This window comes from Dendrobates tinctorius, unplaced genomic scaffold (genome assembly GCF_039654945.1).
Source record: "Dendrobates tinctorius isolate UK_male_01 unplaced genomic scaffold, ASM3965494v1 ptg000070l, whole genome shotgun sequence".
Lineage (NCBI taxonomy): Eukaryota > Metazoa > Chordata > Amphibia > Anura > Dendrobatidae > Dendrobates > Dendrobates tinctorius.
In genome coordinates this window covers 84,035,341-84,054,114 of record NW_027361738.1, presented here as the reverse complement: position 1 = coordinate 84,054,114, position 18,774 = coordinate 84,035,341, and the positions used below count along the sequence as shown (strand labels likewise).

At 40.6% G+C, this 18,774-nt stretch overlaps 1 protein-coding gene across 1 annotated transcript in view; it reads right to left on the bottom strand.

Moving 5' to 3' along the window:
• Positions 1-2,302: 2,302 nt before the first annotated feature.
• Positions 2,303-18,774, bottom strand: part of COL1A2 (collagen type I alpha 2 chain) — a 28,216-nt gene continuing 11,744 nt past the window's right edge. Inside the window, exons 14-50 of the mRNA XM_073582058.1 lie at positions 18,651-18,704; positions 18,468-18,566; positions 18,339-18,383; positions 18,012-18,110; positions 17,876-17,929; positions 17,623-17,730; positions 16,943-16,996; positions 16,758-16,856; positions 16,584-16,637; positions 15,806-15,904; positions 15,648-15,701; positions 15,304-15,357; positions 15,135-15,188; positions 15,001-15,054; positions 14,481-14,525; positions 14,243-14,341; positions 13,396-13,503; positions 13,201-13,254; positions 11,545-11,598; positions 11,399-11,452; positions 11,253-11,306; positions 11,049-11,156; positions 10,839-10,892; positions 10,694-10,747; positions 10,043-10,204; positions 9,114-9,221; positions 8,664-8,771; positions 8,288-8,341; positions 8,091-8,198; positions 7,116-7,169; positions 6,303-6,410; positions 6,149-6,202; positions 5,942-6,049; positions 5,532-5,775; positions 4,804-4,988; positions 3,888-4,130; positions 2,303-3,003 (exon numbers count right to left, since the gene is read on the bottom strand). Of these exons, the coding sequence (XP_073438159.1) occupies positions 2,857-3,003; positions 3,888-4,130; positions 4,804-4,988; positions 5,532-5,775; positions 5,942-6,049; positions 6,149-6,202; positions 6,303-6,410; positions 7,116-7,169; positions 8,091-8,198; positions 8,288-8,341; positions 8,664-8,771; positions 9,114-9,221; positions 10,043-10,204; positions 10,694-10,747; positions 10,839-10,892; positions 11,049-11,156; positions 11,253-11,306; positions 11,399-11,452; positions 11,545-11,598; positions 13,201-13,254; positions 13,396-13,503; positions 14,243-14,341; positions 14,481-14,525; positions 15,001-15,054; positions 15,135-15,188; positions 15,304-15,357; positions 15,648-15,701; positions 15,806-15,904; positions 16,584-16,637; positions 16,758-16,856; positions 16,943-16,996; positions 17,623-17,730; positions 17,876-17,929; positions 18,012-18,110; positions 18,339-18,383; positions 18,468-18,566; positions 18,651-18,704 (3,348 nt within the window). The 3' untranslated portion in view covers positions 2,303-2,856. The remainder of the gene's footprint in view (positions 3,004-3,887; positions 4,131-4,803; positions 4,989-5,531; positions 5,776-5,941; positions 6,050-6,148; positions 6,203-6,302; positions 6,411-7,115; positions 7,170-8,090; positions 8,199-8,287; positions 8,342-8,663; positions 8,772-9,113; positions 9,222-10,042; positions 10,205-10,693; positions 10,748-10,838; positions 10,893-11,048; positions 11,157-11,252; positions 11,307-11,398; positions 11,453-11,544; positions 11,599-13,200; positions 13,255-13,395; positions 13,504-14,242; positions 14,342-14,480; positions 14,526-15,000; positions 15,055-15,134; positions 15,189-15,303; positions 15,358-15,647; positions 15,702-15,805; positions 15,905-16,583; positions 16,638-16,757; positions 16,857-16,942; positions 16,997-17,622; positions 17,731-17,875; positions 17,930-18,011; positions 18,111-18,338; positions 18,384-18,467; positions 18,567-18,650; positions 18,705-18,774) is intronic.

Sequence of the window (18,774 nt, the reverse complement as noted above, 5' to 3'; positions counted from 1 at the left end):
CGTAAACGCAAATGAGAAAAGTGCTGAATACTCCCCATCGCTTCTGAATTGTTAAGATGGGACTGAAAAAGTACCAAGCAAGACATAACAAAGATAATTTATCATACAGTTATGGTAACTTTCTATCCAACGGACCATCCATGAGGAACAATTAAAAGGGAATTTATTCTTAAATGATACCCCACCTCCTTCGGGGCTTCCCCACCTTTCCCAGTTCAACACGTGACCACTTCTATGGTCTGTTCTTCCTGGTCCCAGTCTTCGTTACAATGGAAATGACTGCTGATCGGTGGGGGTGCACGAACAACCCCTTAAATCTTACCAATAAAAAAAGGAGCAAGACCGAGAGCTAAACCTGCAGCATAGAGATGGGTCACAAATTTTATTTTGGCAATTCCACCTTGTTTTTTGGTCCTTAGAAGACTGACTACTTATATACTAAACTCTCCGTTGCCCCAGATCATACACACAAGGACTGACTGTGCTCTACTATATGTTTCAGCCCCAGATTGAGGTTTTTATCAGGATTGTGGATAACAGAGTTACCATTACTGTTGCCTTCTTTGTAACGTGTACGCAACCTTTGAGGCTTGAAACAGCGCTGAATGAAGTTGACACTTTCTTTTGGATCACTTTCATCATGTTTAAAGGGAATCTGTCACCCCATTTTTGCTGTATGAGCTGCGGCCACCGCCATCAGAGGCTTATCTACAGTATTCTGTAATGCTGTAGGTGCGGTGGGTGTCACGGTCCAGTCCAGCGCCTCCCATCTTCTAGAGATGACGTCCTTCTTACTTCTGCCGCGACTCCTGCGCAGGTGTACTTATCTACCCTATTGAGGGCAGAGTAAAGTACTGCAGTGCGCAGGCGCCGGGAGAGGTCCGGCGCCTGTGCACTGCAGTACTGTACTCTGCCCTCAACAGGGCAGATATAGTACGCCTGCGCAGGAGTCGCGGCAGAAGTAAAGGAGGAGGACGTCATCGGACCGGACCTAGGGGTCAGTATAATATAACTTGTTTTTCTTATCTCTCAGGTTACATCGTGGGCTTATCTACAGCATTACAGAATGCTGTTGATCAGCCCCTGATGGCAGTTGGCCGCATCTCATACAGCAAAAATGGGGTGACAGATTCCCTTTATGGTTGCTGCAACACCCGAAACGTGTAGATTCCAATGGCAGTGCTATTTTACCACATGTCCTCTTTGTTACATCCACGTGAACAAAGAAGATTGCTTTTTCGATAGTCGGATTTTCTCTTTCTTTGGATCACTTTCTACAAGGCGCCTCTGGGAGGGTTGCAAATGATGTGTCTTCAGGCTTGGCGCCTCTAGTTGCTTCGGATGCATCTTGCCCGTCAGTGTCATACTAATAGAAGTAGTAGAAATGGTGGGCATTGTTAGGACCCTGACCGCAATGACAAACCATCAAAGGGAGTCAAGTAGAGTGACCCTCGCTTTCCTCTAACCTCTTGGATGCCACGTTCAGCACTGAATCCAGAATCTGAGTTCTCTCTGATACTAGTTAACTGATGCACCCTGGGATCATCACTAATCAGAAGAATAATGAGATCCCAGGCTGATCTGCTCTTATATGTTTTTGGTGAATGTGATTATTTTGTTGGATAATCACAGGATGGCCCATTTTAGAATACTCTATTACTGGGGAGTTTCCTCTTCGTGACCTTCATTTATTAGTCAACCTGAAGCCACTACTGAGTAATACTTCATTTCTCCTTTGGGGGCACTGCAGGAAAACAAAACATTTGCAAAATCCAGGGCTGTTGAGTCAGAGTCTGTGTCATGGAAATTGAGGAGTCGGAGGTTTGGCTTACCGACTCCACAGCGCTGGTAATGATGGAGTCAAAGTCATGGAAATTGAGGAGTGGAGTCGGAGGTTTGGCTTACCGACTCCACAGCCCTGGCAAAATTCACTTGTCTTCCTTTTCTTGTATAGTCCAACATGGTGTACAGAAATATGGCTATGGTTTCATAGCTATCCTCACTACATTCTTAACTCGCCTCGATTCATAAACTCGCAAAGCAAACACCCGAAGCCTTTATCAGCAAGAAACTGTTCCCAGCCTCTTTGGTCCACGGACAATAGACATGCTTTATTTTTCACACGTCACACATACACAAAACAAGAGACAATGGCAGCACCAAAGGCCCAATGAGATGATCATTTTTGGAAAAAAAATTCAAAGACCATCTGATTTATCAGTTTGGGAAAACATTTCACACTTTCTCCTGGATTTTATGGAGAGATTCCCCTCCCCTGGGAAAAAAACACAACACAACTTGGTACAGAAAAATGGATGTTAAAGTTTATTAGCACCGTTTCACTGGTTCAAGTACCATAATTAGCACCTCAGTACGACCACTTCCTTCTCCTAGCACCACTTTTAGGATACTCATCTGGAGCCATGAACATTAAGTGTGAGGTAGCTAAAACCTATTGGAAGCCTCAGCTTTAAACTTCCTCCATGGTAGATATTGACAGGCCACAAAGATGCAATCTTTCACTTTTTTTATTTCGATTTTTTGAAAAAAATTTTTTTTTTTATCTTACAAAAGCTGACATTTTGGTTTTTAAATTTCACCACGACTTGATGTTACGATAGTGAAAGACTTCCGTATCCTCTTTTGGTACGTTTGAGATTTTATTTGCACGATGCTCCTTTTTTTAAAAAAATAAAAAAAGAAAATTTCTTCTCTTGCCCAAAATTTACCCAGGTAGATGGTGGGAAAAAAATAACGACCTAGAATTGCAGGTGTCAGCTTCTAGAAAAGGGGCGAAGAGAGAGAACGCGTCCTAAGTTAGTTTTTTTTTTTTTTTTTCAAAAAAACATTGTTCATTTACTTGAAACAGACTGGACCAATATCTATTCCGAACTCTTGGTCGGCACCACCAATGTCCAAAGGTGCAATGTCCACGAGGGGTAAGCGCGATGGTTTGTTTGTTCTGTATTCGAAGACTGTCTTGCCCCAATTTCCGTTATGTGTCTGTAATAGAAGGATACAATTAATGAGTAGGTGCCCTCGTAAAAATAAAAATTGGCTTCTCCAATAAAGTGTCAGCCTTCACTGTAATCAACATTGGGAAAACTTCTTATTTACATGAAAATTATTTACTGTGAGTGTTCCACTCTGAAGATCATAGACATTAAATTGACCACCATTGCCATCTAAACAGTTATGGGGTCTCTCAAGTGGATGTCTGCTCAATCTGAATGCCCCGCTTTTCTATTATCTTGTGTCCCCAGCCTCTCCAGAAGGTGGCCTCTTGTGTATGGTCGATTCTAATTAGGGACTATTCACATCAAGTCGCAGTTTTTGGAAATTGTGCAAAACTGTAATGTGTCAAAATCTTAAAATTCGAAAAGGTAGTTTTTATTCTTTTTCCCTAAAATGGATGGTGACTAGAGTTGAGCAATTAGATTCGCACGACCCTGGTCCAGTGGCCATATGGATAGTCTGTGGCTGGCGAATAAGATTCTTGCAAACGTCCTACCTGCTGACAACCCTTGACTAGTTGGCGCCACAATATAATTGTGTTACGGTGCTACGCATGCATTGACGTTGCGTAAGGCCCGTTAAGAGGAAGAGGTGCCGGGGATGCCAAAAGGTAGGAGGTTTGCAGGACTCTGGTGTGACCACTGGATTAGTCTTCTGAGAATCTTTTTTGCTAACTTCATTGCAAATAGTAGTTGCAGAGGGCGCACCAAGAACTCCACATGGCCCTAGACTTGACGTTTACCCACCACTCCCATAAAAGTAAGGACATGTGGAGTTGGCATGTATTAAATTCATGGTTCCATCATGGAAAGATGTAGTGCCACAATGGAGACAAACAAGAACTGTGTTTTACGACTGCTCTGTGGACTTACCGTGCAGCCGTCTTCAAGAACGCTGAAAGTGAATCTGCTGTTGCCCTCTGCTCTGAATTCGATCTCGTTGGCTCCTTGCAGAATGACGGCCTTTTTCAGGTTGCCGGTCTGTCCGTCCATGTAGGCAATGCTGTTCTTGCAGTGGTAGGTGATGTTCTGGTAGGCATGGTTTGCCAGCAGACTCATGAAGGCGAATTGAGTGGCCATATCCTTGGGAGTGACACCTTCATCGTTGTATTCAAACTAACGAGGTAAGGAAATACTTTTGCACGTAAGTATTAAAATTCCTACATTCATGCTTTATACAAAGACAGTATTGAATTGTGTCTTATAAATTGATGGACTGTGGTTGTGCCATAACCTTATGGTTGATCTGACTTCTGGGAAACCCTCCAATCCTGAGAATGAAAGATGTGCAATGCTGGTACAGCCCGGTGAACTCTTCTAAGTTCTCCCTACATATCAGTGCTCCTAACCATCCGGCAATGCAGAGTACTGCAGCCAACCCTATTGACTTGTATGGAGCTTCTCGGCACAGCGGCCCCATGCTCCCACCTTTAAGACCTTCATTGTTCCTAAGTATGAAGGACCGCATCCATTAAATGGGGCCAGTTCCAGTTTCTATTTGGCAAGGAGTGCTATTGGGTAGAGGAAACTTAGAGGGGGATTGGTGTAGGTTCCAAAACTCAAATCTCCACCGGTCATGACATAATGGCATATCCCTGTGTGACCATAACACATCCACCATTCACTCACATAGGGTATATTGGAAAATATTTGGGGCTGTACATCGCAGTTGTCTTAGCACTATATGGTAATTTTTATGTGGGTTGCATTGCTTTTTGCCAGAGGTCCATTTTCTATACAAGTAGCCCTTTGATCTGAGATTGTGCCAAACATTGCTGGAAATAGTCACCTGTGTGCCACCATTGATGGTTTCACCGAACCAGACGTGCTTCTTGTTGGATGTGTTGATGTACCAGTTCTTCTGTGGGATGCTGTCTGGGTTTGCGTGGATGCAAGTCTCGCCACTGGAGAAGTCACAGAACACTCTGATGGCATCGGAAGAGCAGCCTTGGTTGGGGTCAATCCAGTAGAATCCTGTGAAGTAGGAAAACGTCGGCGGTCATTCATTTATTTTTGGATGGCACCTTGATATTGTTTCTATTTTTTTGGGGTTAAATTTTCTTGGCTTTCTACTCGAAACTACCTAAGATGAAGTACCACTGCTTCTATAAGGATACAACCCCTTACATTGGGTAGTTGGTAAATAGATTATTAGTGGAGGTCTGACCAATGGTATCCCCACCAACCCTGAAAACACGAGTTCTGTATCGATAACGTGAACAGAGCAGCAATGCGCATGATTGACCAGCAATTCATTCACTGTCTTGTGGGCGGTGGTTACGTATGCGCGCTAGTTCGCAAAGTTTGATCACGGGACCCTTAACCATACAATGCATTCATCACCTATCCTGTTCGTGGGCGATACATTTTGTTGATGGGACAACCCTTTTAACAGTTATAGGTGGACATTTAGTTGGAGAATTGGTTGTGCAAACAAGATGCTGAAGTGGCCAAGATAAAAAAAAAAAAAACTACAAATGAAAAGTCTGCCAGGCACACTCTTATGGTTATACATACCGCTAGTCCAGTCAGGGTGGCTGAGTCTTAAGTCGCGGCAGGTACGTGCTGGGTTCTTCCTTGAGCCTTCTGGGGTCAGGATGGTTTCGATCTGGTTGTTCAGAGATTTCAAAGTAGCATCCACTTCGTAATCCTTGGGTCTGCGAATAGGTTGGTCAGCTCTGTAGAATTCACCTCCGTCATGTTCATATCCACCACCAGATGGACCAGCGTGTCCAGGAGGACCAGGGGGACCAGGAGGACCCTATGTAACGTTAAAAGTAATCATTTAGCCCAGGCTTTAAAATAGCAACATGAAAAATATACGTCTGATTAGTTTGTCCAAAGACTTGAAGCTCACAGTGTTGTCTTAATCCAGAACATCATAAGTGTGACTTTTTAAGACAGAAAAATTAAATTAAACTATTTACCATGGGACCGGCATAACCGGGTGGACCACGGGGACCAACGGGACCGATGGCACCAGCATGTCCAGAACGACCCTCTTTGCCTGGAGGACCTGATGGACCAGCGGGACCCTAAAACACCCCCACCCCCCAAAAAAATTATTAGCACTTCAAATACAAAAATAAATTGGATTATTACTTATTAGGCTAAATTGAATTAAATTTACATACACGAGGGCCAACTGGACCCATGGAGCCTGCGGGACCAGTCTCTCCTGGAGTACCCTGATTGCAAATGGTGACAAGAAATATTAGACTTAACATACAGATCCAAGGATGGTTGAAAATAGCACAATGTATAATATATAGTACACGCGTTACTCACATGGGGGCCGGGAAGACCTTGGAGACCGTTATGTCCTTTGCGACCATCGAGACCTCTGGCTCCTCTCTCACCAGCTTCACCCTTGTCACCACGAGGACCTTGAGGACCCTTAAAAATAAATAATGTTGGTCAAGAACGAATGTTACCATCAGTTTTCATTGGACTGTGTAAAAAAGCCAGTAAACTAAAGAGCTCTGTATAGTTAGTCAGTGCTCGTTAACTGGCCAAGATTGGCCCCGTCTAAATGCACTTTTGCCTCAATTATTGCTCAACAATATGTGGAACCCCCATAGAAGAGAATGGAGAGAGCTGTACTTTCAATGCCAACCCTACATTTGGGGTCCCCTTCTTGAGAGCGGGTCCCATACCATGTGAATATGTAATAGACGTGTGAAATGGGAAATACCCCTTTAAAGGACCAGTCAGTTTGGAAAAAAATCTGAAGATTTCCCTAGCAATAAATCGAGCAGATGATGACTTACTGTTGGAATCTTCATCAATCTAAAGGAGAACCTGACACCAAGTGTTCAATATTTCTATAGCACCCCTGCAGGGGAAATACAGTATTGCATGGTGTCCATTGAAATCTGGCTATTTCTAGGTAAGACATGGACTTTTTGGATCTTCCTAGCGATATAGTCAATATTTTTTTGTAGCCACTCTCTTTTGCAGCTAGTAGTAGTGGATCCCATTTATTAACCTCAAAATCCCTTAATATATTTAATAATTTCTGATTCTTTGTTTGGGCACCAGGGTTTTGAAGCCAATAAGGTGTCAATATTTCTAGAATATTTAGATAAAAATTATACATACAGCAGGGCCTCTTGCACCAGCAGGACCGACTGAACCAGAAGGACCGGATGGACCCTAAAATAAAGAAACAGATTTCCAATTATTATATTAAAACAATATATGCCACATAATAATAATAGCAGCACAAAAGTAATTGGCAGAAGAAGTTGGAACCAGCCAAGAAGAACTGACTATGAAACATTCCAGATGGAAACCAAGATCTGACTACACACGGTTTATTTGTAGTCTGTTGCTATAGCAACACATAGGTCAGCATAGGAGCTGTAAACACAAAATTGTAGATTTTTTATCGGGACTAAAAATGGATTAATTAGGTTAAGTTCCATAAAATTAAGGGATACTTAACAGAAATGAGCAAAATAATTTTGCAGCATTCTGATTCCAGGACCACGTTGGTAGCCCATGGCTGCCAGAGCAGAGCCCTGTGACTCTCTTCCTATCTACTAGCATCCCTGGTGCCTTTCTTTTTTTGATTAGTCAGCCTGAGGTGACGCAACAATGAAGTTGCGCCGGACTTACAAATCAGAAGAGGTACCAAGAATGCGGGCAGATTCGGAAGAGCTTTGCAGGGCTCTGGTTCAATGATCGCTGGAGCAGGGTACTGCAAATCTTTTTTCTGAACTTATAGTGCAGATGCAATCAAGCTAAAAAGTGACCGTATTACAGATTTGTGACCAATTTTGGTGACTGCTATTCTGTACAGGAGCTCATGGTATTTTTTTTTTTCTCACAAACATATCCAAAATCTGGGAGGAAAAAAAAAAATTATGGCATGTTTCATGTTGCTCCATTATGGCGGTATGACTTGCTAGACACATAGGAGGGGAAAATACCCATCTGCAAAGATGCACCATATGGCAGATTGATACATCGGAAAGTTGCAATAATACTTTGTAAATATTGTATATCCCCATTTAATATATTTTTCCCATATTATCTATCCTAAAAGTGGAAATTCATCAAGTTTCAACTTACACTTTCACCGCGGTTTCCAGATTTACCAGCAGGACCACTAGAACCGATGGACCCGGGAGCACCAGCAAGACCAGCGGGACCAGTATTACCAGGATAACCACGTTCTCCCTAAAACAAAATACATTTTTTTTAGGAAGTTGCTCAACAGAGATATTAATATTCTACGTCAAAGAAAGAAAAAAATAGTCCAAACTTACTTTGGCGCCGGGAAGACCATCGCGGCCGGGAGGTCCATCGTTACCGGGGTGGCCCTAGAATAACATAGAAGTGTTTAGTTTTTGAGAAATGACTGTAACAAAAAGCACAACCTATGCTTTGGATTCCAGGACATGTTGGATTTGTGTCTTAAGGATCTTTATAGGAAGAGGGATTGTTGGAATGGATCACAGCTGTGGGATAATTTTTGGACGCATTTGAAGGTGTTTTGCTACAGCTTCGAAAAGAATGAGTCGTGAGATGGGAAATTATCGTGAACCGCTATAATTGATTAATTGACCACATCTGACTAATCCATCATCCGATATAATAAACTGATGGACATAACATATAAAAACAAAAAAATAATATACTCACATCACGACCGGCTTCACCAGCATGGCCAACGGGACCAGGGGCTCCAACATTACCAGGAGAACCACGAGAACCTGCAGGACCAGCAAGACCAGAAGGACCAGACTCGCCCTATACAGGGACAAAAAAAAAAACATCAAATGCATCATTAAAGATTTTCTTAAATGCCTATTGTCTACAGGAACCGAAGGTAGCCTAGCCTAAATTAATTTGACATCACACCAGAACCTTGAGCTGTTATTTTGACACTCCTCCATACTTTATACTACAGCTCGGCAAACTCTGGCTGCTGTGTGGCTTCACAAGACCACCAGCCAGTGCAAAGAGTGATAATTTTTATTAGATCTGTTTTCAGATTTTTTTACTGCGTTGTATTTAAGGGCCAGCTATTTTTATATCTTTATATGGATGGTCACTTTGGGGGTATTTTATGTTCAATTTTAAGGTACTTACATTGGAACCAGATCCACCAGGAAGACCGCGCTCTCCTCTTGTACCGGGAAGACCAACAATACCGCGAGCACCAAGAACACCAGAGGGACCAGCAGTACCAGGTGCACCCTATGGTCGCGGGAAAGAAGCGGAAAAAACTCATAGTTTCATAGTAAATGAGCAATGTAAAACCTCATAGGTCACTTTTGCAGAGCAGAAAGTGTTGAAGATGAAAGAAAACTGTCCGATTTAATCTTTTGCGTATTTTTCTGAAAGTCACTTTTTTTTTTTTTTGTCTAGCATTCATTGCCTTTCTTTTACCACCAAATTCATCAAAATGGTGCATGAAAATAAAAAAAATGCTCTTTATTTTTACCCTTTTTAAAGTGAAAAAATTTAAAATTTTGCATGTAACTCCTAACAATTGCTCGCGAATATGCAAAAAAAAATTACTCTAGACAGAAATTAGAACACGTTTTGCCCCAAATTTTTGTGATCTATCAAAAAAAGGCAAATAATGCAACTTTTTTTTTACTTTAATTTTTTATTATCTGCAACTGGATTGCAAAACCCAGAAATAGAGAAAAATCTACAAAAAAAACCCAAAACTTAAACTTTAGAGTTTAGATTAAAAAAAACAGCCGTAAAATGGGAAAAACTGGGCAAAAATAAAATAGGCGCAAATGTATTAATTAATTGGGCCCTATATGTAGTAAAGGCTAAAAAAAAAATCTGCATGGCTAAAAAAAAAAATAGTATCTTTAATTGTTTAGAAAATGGTATGAAAAGTAAACATGTATTTCATGTGTAAAAAAAACTCAAAACATTGATGAAGACCTGTAATCATCATCATCAATAATATTCTTGACAACCTGAGTCTTTAGGTTTTTGGTTTTTTTTTTACACTTTTTTATCATTGTAAATTGTTTTGTTTTTTAATTTATACTTACAGCGGGACCGGCTTCTCCAGAAGGACCTTTATCTCCAGCCAGACCTTGAGGGCCAAGATGACCTTGCTCACCAGGGCGACCAACTGGGCCACTGTCACCACGTGGACCTCTTGGACCATCTTTGCCAGCGAAACCAGTTGGGCCAGAGGGGCCAACAACACCCTACAAGGGGGAAAAAAAAACATCTTATGTATAGATATAGTGTGAAATATTATTGAATGAAAATCCCGAGTATATTCTAGTCAGTAATGGGACGATGGATGTGTCATAGTGAAAGCATCACAGTCTCGGAATGAAGGATGTTGAGTTGCAAATTTTGGTAAAATTGTACTTTCCTATCTTTCAACTTTCTTTATTTCTTTTTACCTTTTATTAAAAGCAGGCTATAAACTGATCAATTTTTTGTTTTTAGGATCAGCGAATGTATATGGAAACAGCCTATAAACCTTTTGTTTTGTGTTGGTACTCATCAAGAGTAACGTTCTTCTCCAAGAACCAAACGAAGGTGGCATCTTCTAGATTTTCTTTGTAAAATGCATCGATGTAACTGGTTACAACTATTACAACTCGTTTACGGTAATAAGCAATTAGCAAATTAATAACCAATGAAATTAAAATTGCCAATGGAAAAGAAATTGCCGATGCACTTACGGCGGGTCCGGGAGCACCGACTCTTCCAGCAGGCCCAGGGAATCCAGTTGCACCCTATAATTGGGATATGTGATGTATAGTTAATAATTTTCTAACACAAGTTCACGGTAATCCTAATATTATGGTAGTCACGCCATTGACTTACAGAAGGACCAGCATCACCACGAGCACCAGTGGATCCAGCAGCTCCATTGGGACCCTGAGCAAAAGACAAAAAAAAGATTTTACTCAATTGATCTCTCGGGTCACCAAGCCACTATGGTTCAGGAAAGTGGTCTGTATTTACATGGTCTATAACCCATTATATTGTTCCAAACTTTACCATCCCCCAAAGTTTTAAGAATATGTTACTTACGGCAGGTCCAACTGCACCAGCGGGACCGAGTTGGCCGGCAGAACCAAGTTCTCCTTTGGGTCCCTTAGGACCTCTCTCTCCTTTAACTCCAGCATGACCAGCAGCACCCTAGGGAATATAACGCAGCATTATATTAGTCCATTGTAATTAAAGTGACTAGAGTTGAAATCATTGCACGGCACTTTTAAAAGTCCAGTTACTTACAGGAGGTCCAGCAAAACCAGTAGGACCAGCGGGACCAGCTTCACCACGTTCACCCTGGATAGAGTAAAAGAAGAAAAATTGTCAGTTTGTTTTTTTTTCTATTCCTGAGGTATGAAAATCAATTTATTATAATGGATATCACTTACAGGATTACCACGGAGACCAGCATTACCAGAAGGACCGGCAGGTCCAGATTCACCCTATAAAAAAAAGGAAACCAAATATTAAAGCCACAATAAAGGATAATTGTAGTGTAAAACTATAGTGGAATGGATTCTTATGACATCCTTACCCTGTCACCGGGACCTCCAGCTGGACCGGGGGCACCAGCAGCACCGGCGGGACCCTATACAGAGCAAGATAAGAAAACAATATCAGAGCGATGGATCAGAAATAGATAGAAAATAGGAAACCGTCCTCATTTCAGGTGTTCATGGTGAACATTATGGCTAACCAGAAACCGGCGTACGATAACTATTATTGCAAAAACCAATCTACGCAAATTGAAGGTGGGTTGTCAATGCTCCTCCATATGTAAATGGACTTTTCTATTACATGGAAGTCTCTTAGGAAAGAAATTCCCAACTGAGAGGCCTAGGATGTGTTATACTGATGTGCCTCAGAAATGCTCCTCCACTTTTGACCAAACCCTGATGATTAGTGTAGGGTAGTAAAATTGGAAAAAGGCACATATAAGCCCACATACAGTGGTGACGGGATGCCACTAACATAACGTGGAGTTGTATATATTAGGGTACATATTACATAGTGAGGGGACAGGAAAGTGAACATCAGTTGTTGAAAACCTGTGATGGGATGCAAATAAGATAACATAGAGTTGGAAAGGGGTAAATTCTGCTCTACAGTAGATCAGATATTGAGAGTTGGGTATGGGTACATATCAGATATTGAAAGTTGAGTATGTATAAATGTAGAGTCGGATATGGGAACATCAGGTATTGAACGTTGAGTATGGGTACAAATCAAATATTGAGAGTTGGGTATGTATTAATATAGATGGGTACATATCAGATATTAATACTGGAGATGTATTCGTGTAGAATTGGGTATGGGTACATATATATTGAGAGTTGGGTACAAATGAGTGTAGAGTTGGATATGAGAACATATCCGATATTGAGAGGGGCATGTATTAGCATAGATGGGTATGTATCAGTGTAGAGTTGGGTTTGGGTACATATCAGATATTGAGAGGGGCATGTATTAGCATAGATGGGTATGTATCAGTGTAGAGTTGGGTTTGGGTACATATCAGATATTGAGAGTGGGTATGTATCAGTGTAGAGTTGGGTTTGGGTACATATCAGATATTAATACTGAAAGTGTATTAGTTTAGAGATGAGTATGGGTACATATTAGGTATTGCACATTGGGTATGGGTACACATGAGATATTGAGAGTTGGGTACATATAAGGGTAGAGTTGTTTGGGTACATATCAGATATTGAGAGTTGGGCATGTATTAGTATAGATGGGTACATATCAGATATTGAGAGTTGGGCATGTATTAGTATAGATGGGTACATATCAGATATTGAGAGTTGGGTATGTATTAGTATAGATGGGTACATATCAGATATTGAGAGTTGGGCATGTAGTAGTTTAGAGTTGGATATGAGAACATATCAGGTACTGAGAGTTGGGTACATATGAGTGTAGAGTGGGGTTTGGATACCCTTCAGATATTGACAGGTAGGCATGTATTAGTATAGAGTTGGGCATGGGTCAGATATTTACATTTAGGTATAGCACATATTAGCGCAGAGCTGTAATGAGGTGCATATGCTAGCATGCTACTGTAGAGTCAGAAAATAATACATATTGCATTGTAGGAGTATATACAATATATTTTGCAAGCGGTAAGGGGTTGGGAAGGGATACATTCTAGAGTTTGGAGAACTACAACGAAAGATTACAGTGTACTCACACGAGCACCATCTCTTCCAGGGCTACCATAGTCTCCAGCATTGCCAGCATCTCCCTGTGGATCAAAAAGTCATATTGAGTATTTTCACCAGTCGTGGTCATGATTGGGATCTATGGAATGGGCCAATATTAATATATCATTAGTCCAAATTCTTGGTGTCATTCAATAAAGTTTTTTTTTATTTTTGCATTTTACCTTTTCACCCTTGCCTCCTGGGACTCCAGCGGCACCTCTCTCTCCTGGGATTCCAGCAGGGCCTTGGGGACCAAGAGCTCCATTCAGACCAGCAGCACCAGGCTCTCCCTGGATGAGTTACAACATTACAGTGTAGAATCAATTATAAAATGTAAAACTACTGTTATTACTAGTATAGAACCCGTCACGGTCAGAGCATGACACTTGACCTTTTATTTGGTGTTTTGTCAACCCCTTTGTTATGCACTTATCCCTGACCTGGAACTATCACAATTTATGATTTTCCCTTTATCAATAACTATTTCTTTCAAACATAATAGTGTATTATATCTATAACCATACATCCAAGGTATTCCTGATAAGTATAGAGATACATGTATATAAGAGAAAGAAAAACGTTGTCAATGTTAGTTCACTAAACCTTGAAAAATCTACAGTAGATGCCATAATGATATTTGGGTAAATAAATTTTTTTGCCACTATGGAAATTTGTGATAAATATAATAATTTCAATCACTGACCACCTATGGTGACCACTGTAATAATTTTCCTTACTTCAAGCACTATGGTTGCAGATGGATAATCTACGATTACTGACACAACTTTACCAATGCATATCATAAAATTGATCATAGCAATAATGCAAGAACTAATTATATAACCCTAATTTTGGCTCCATCCCATAAGTACAAATGCACTCTATATGGCTATAGATAATGATAATTTTTCATCATGGACCAGTCTCATGATTGAGAGATGTTTGTGTATTACTATGCTTGTGTCCTACAAAAAGTTGCATTTAAGAAATTGACTATTTCTAAATAATAATAATAGGAAAAAAATTTACTTTGCTTCCATCAGTTCCGGGGGCACCAGTAGGTCCACGGGGTCCGAGAGCTCCAAGTGGACCAATGGCTCCGCTCTCACCAGGGTTACCACGCTCACCCTAAAGAGCAATAATAGGATTAGCATTATGCACAAGTTATTTTTTACTGACTACTCAACACATGGAAATGTTTTTCACAGAGATACACGATGAAGAAAAATGGAGGAAGGAGACCAGAATAATTTAATGTAATACTCACTCTTGTACCAGCAACTCCAGCAGGGCCAAAATCACCAGGGGCACCCTAGAAAATATTATAAAAATATTAGTTAACATCGGACAGATATTGACAATCAAGTCTTTCTTAGATGGAGTCAGTGTGATAATGAGGGGCTTTCTTGTAGAATGCATTGGAGGCACAAAAAGAAATTCTCCAAGAGACTGCAACTGGTGACTCGATGATTCTAAATCCAACATCTACAACAAGGAATATGCAGGTTCCCACCATGTTTGCTTTAGTTTTCTACAGTTTTTTTTCCCAAATTCACCCCCAAAAAATGGTAGGATAATTGGCTTCCTATGAAATTAGCACTAGTTTTTGTGCAAAGGAGGCTTAGATTGTGACATCCATTGAAGTCCTGGATCTTTGGACATTTCTTTGGAATATGGAAAATGATAATAAATATCTGAATAAGGTAACAAATGGGCAAGATGTTACCACCAAACCCATAACTGGTGTCTACTAGACGACTGCAAATTTATATGAATTGGCAACTTACTCTTTCACCGGGTTTGCCAACTTCTCCTGGAGGACCACCGGGACCTGGCAGACCCTATCATTACGGAATGAACCATAGTTAATAATTGTACGCACTATTCATATTGTATTAAGATAGTAGTGAGAAGTTTTTACCTGGAAACCTGCGGCACCAGCTGGACCTTGTTCACCCTTATCTCCTTGACCACCCTGAAGACCAAATATAGGAAATATGAGTTATCATAGATCTTTCTCTGGAAAGAAGTTCTGTTTTGTGTTCTGTAAAGGAAGGGTGCAAAAACAGGTGTTAGAAAATTCAACTTACACCAAGACCTATGGCACCTTGGGCACCATTGTTTCCATCGGGACCTGGGGCTCCCTAAAAACAAACACATTGAAATTAAGGAAATTCAAAAACATTCTCTGAATTTTACAGCCATTCTCAAAAATCGTGACTAGAGGTCTATAGTAACTATAATATAGATTGCACCAAAGGTAACTACTAGCAAGTGACTCTTCTGCCACCAGCTAATTATATTTTAAAACAAAAATGTTTCACCAAAATGTAGCATCTACTAAACGGAACTGAAGTCTACACTATATCTACAAGGACTCTAGCTTTCAGTCTAAATACAACTTATTTGAAATCACTTTAGATATTGTACATACTCTGTTTCCAGCAAGACCCTGGCTTCCTTTTTCTCCGTTCTTTCCGGGCTCACCCTGGGGGGAGAAGACGCCGCCATTAATGTCAGGTATGTTTTGTTTTTTTTTATTAATTTACTCTCTCAATTACACTTAAGGTTATATTTCAGTAATATACTCACATTTGGACCTTTGGGTCCAGGGAATCCAATGCTACCAGGTTCACCTCTGGGACCAGCGGGACCAGAAGCACCAGCGCGGCCTTCAATACCTTGGGGACCCTTAAACATAAAACAAACAGGTAAGCACAAAATAAAGCACAGGTTCAATAATATCAAAGGTCATTGTGTTTTTGAGGGTGATGCACTCTACAAGATGCATCCTCCACCTATGGTTACCCAACGACACTTGACCAAGCATCAAAACCCTTAACCAATAAAAACCCACTGAGAAACACTTACTTAGATGGCTTGTACAGGATGAGAAGAACATTGCACCATAACTATCCATTGGTTATGCCTGATTTTGCAACTTGGATCAGGTGAAAATCAAACTATGTCCTGGTGTGATGCTACTACTGGAGGAAAGCAGTCATCTTTTTCTAACCCTTGACAACCCCTTAAACATAATCTTAATTGAGCTGAAACACATTGTAGACTAAGGTGCAAAAAGAGCCCAAGAGTTTCTCTCCTAAGATTTAGGATTGGGGGTATCTAGATAGTATCCTCTAGAATATAAGGTCTTTAATCTGACCATCAAGGACGACATCTGCCGAGAGTTTGTATGTTCTCCCTTTGTTGTGGGGGGGTTTCCTCCCACAGTCCAAAGAGATACTGAGAGGGAATATATATTGTTAGCCCCAACAGGGACATAAATGATGATGTCTGTAATGCTCTGTGGAATATGATGGAGCTGTAATAAGAGACTAAACAAAATAATCTAAAATAGTACTAAACTTACAGCAAGACCTTCTTTGCCAGCAGGACCAGTGCTTCCCGAGAAACCAGGAAGACCCTAAAACAAGATTGTCAATTAGTACGTACATAACACCTAAAATAATTTTATTACGATTTTGTAAAAACTTCCCATCGAACACATAAGACAGATTTATAGATTGAGAAGAGATTAACTTACTCTTGCTCCAACAAGACCGGGTTCTCCAGGGCGTCCAGCATCTCCATTAGCACCTCTTACTCCAGGAGCACCAGAAGCACCGCGATTACCAGCTGGGCCCTAAATAAAGTAAAAGTTATGGATTAAACTGGTTTGGAATAAATTGAAATATTCAACAATTGAATAGAACCTTGAAGTTAACTTACAATGCCACCAGCTCTACCATCAGGTCCAGGCAGACCACGGGTTCCGGGAACACCCTAAAATAAATATAACACAAGTTAGGTTTTGTATGACATTATAAAAGTACAAGACTATACAGGTTTTCTCTATAGTTGGAAGCTTAACCCTAATTCAGCCAACCACTTTTCATCCTGACTTGCAATGTTAATTGGGGGAGGGGAAAAAGCTTCATCTAAACTTTTTTATGTCCCAACTAATCTCCTGTAGAAAGAAAGAATTGGGCATGTTGAAAAAGTAGCATGCCCAATTCTTTGTTTCAGCAATACTTGTCTTTATAGGCAGAAGTAACAATCCCTTACACACAAATCAGTGGGTTTAATCAACTTTCATCTTATGTGTATGGACACCTTTAGAGGCTCTTTCTAGTGTGATAATCTGTAATACTGATCATTCTCACAGCAAGTATTTTGATCATCTGGATGACACACACTGCTTTAATGCCAAAATTTGTGTGTATTATAAGTTTATCTACGAGTATCAAAAGTAATCTGGATAAGTACAATGATATATATGTATTACATAAAAAAGATGTCGTCTATGTATCGTCAGCTAACCATGAAAAAATCATGATATCACATCTGGACTCTAATATTTGGTGAAATGTATTAATTTTTAATAATTATTAATTGCAGATCACACTTACTCTAATTCCAGCATTTCCAGCGGGACCAGAAGATCCAGCCTCACCATTGGGTCCTCTCTTTCCTTCCTCTCCAGAAGGACCGGCAGGACCAGAAGGACCAGAAGAACCCTGCGTTAAAATACAAACTGTGATAACTAGAAAGAAAAAGCTAAAGAAGGGATTATAACATTTTCCAGATCTGATTTGAAATGTAATTATTACAATCGGTCAACAAATTACTATAATAGACCCTAATGAGATTGCTGCTACTTACAGGTTCACCCTTTGCTCCGGTATCTCCTTTAGAACCAGAAACACCAGGATCTCCCTGTGACAAAAGAATTAACGTGAGTATAGTGAAAGAACAGACGGATTGCGCTATCTGCCAATATGTACATACTGCCACTTACAGCAAGACCTCTTGCTCCAGCAGGTCCAGAAGGTCCAGGTGCTCCAGGAACACCACGACCACCAGGCAATCCAGGAGCACCAGCTACACCAGGAAGACCCTGAAATGAAACAAAAGCATATTAATATTTGCGTTTCGTCACATCATAATCTCTTCACTCCTCTCCCTACATTGCATTGTTTATTTTTTCGTCCACAAACATGGAAATCATGAAACTAAGTTGGGAACCTTAAATATAGACGCAAGAGTCCTACAGGGCTCAAGTTGTAAGAAGACCTACAACACACGGACAACCCCTTTAACCAATACAATCCGGATATATACTTACAGCTGCACCCTTTGCTCCGTTGACACCATTGTTACCAGGGTTGCCCTAAAAATTAAGAAAATGTCATTAATAATGATGTGCTCACCCATACATGATATCTTACACATGTACAAAGCAGGAAGCGCTTACAGGTGGTCCAGCAGGGCCAACAGCACCAGGGGGTCCGGGTTCACCTCTTCCTCCAGCAGCACCAATTGGACCAGTGTTACCAGAAGGTCCTATTTCACCCTATTAAAACATTAGAAGACAATTAAAAAGTTGCTCCAAGATCCCCCTAAAATATTTGTGGACTTCACAAAATATCCAAGTTACCTTAGCACCAGGGGCACCGGGGAGACCGGGGGAGCCGCCTGAACCAATTGGGCCCTGAAAGAGATGAAACAGTTAAAAATCAGAAAAAAAAGTCATATATTAGAGAAGAATCCACCAAGTGCTC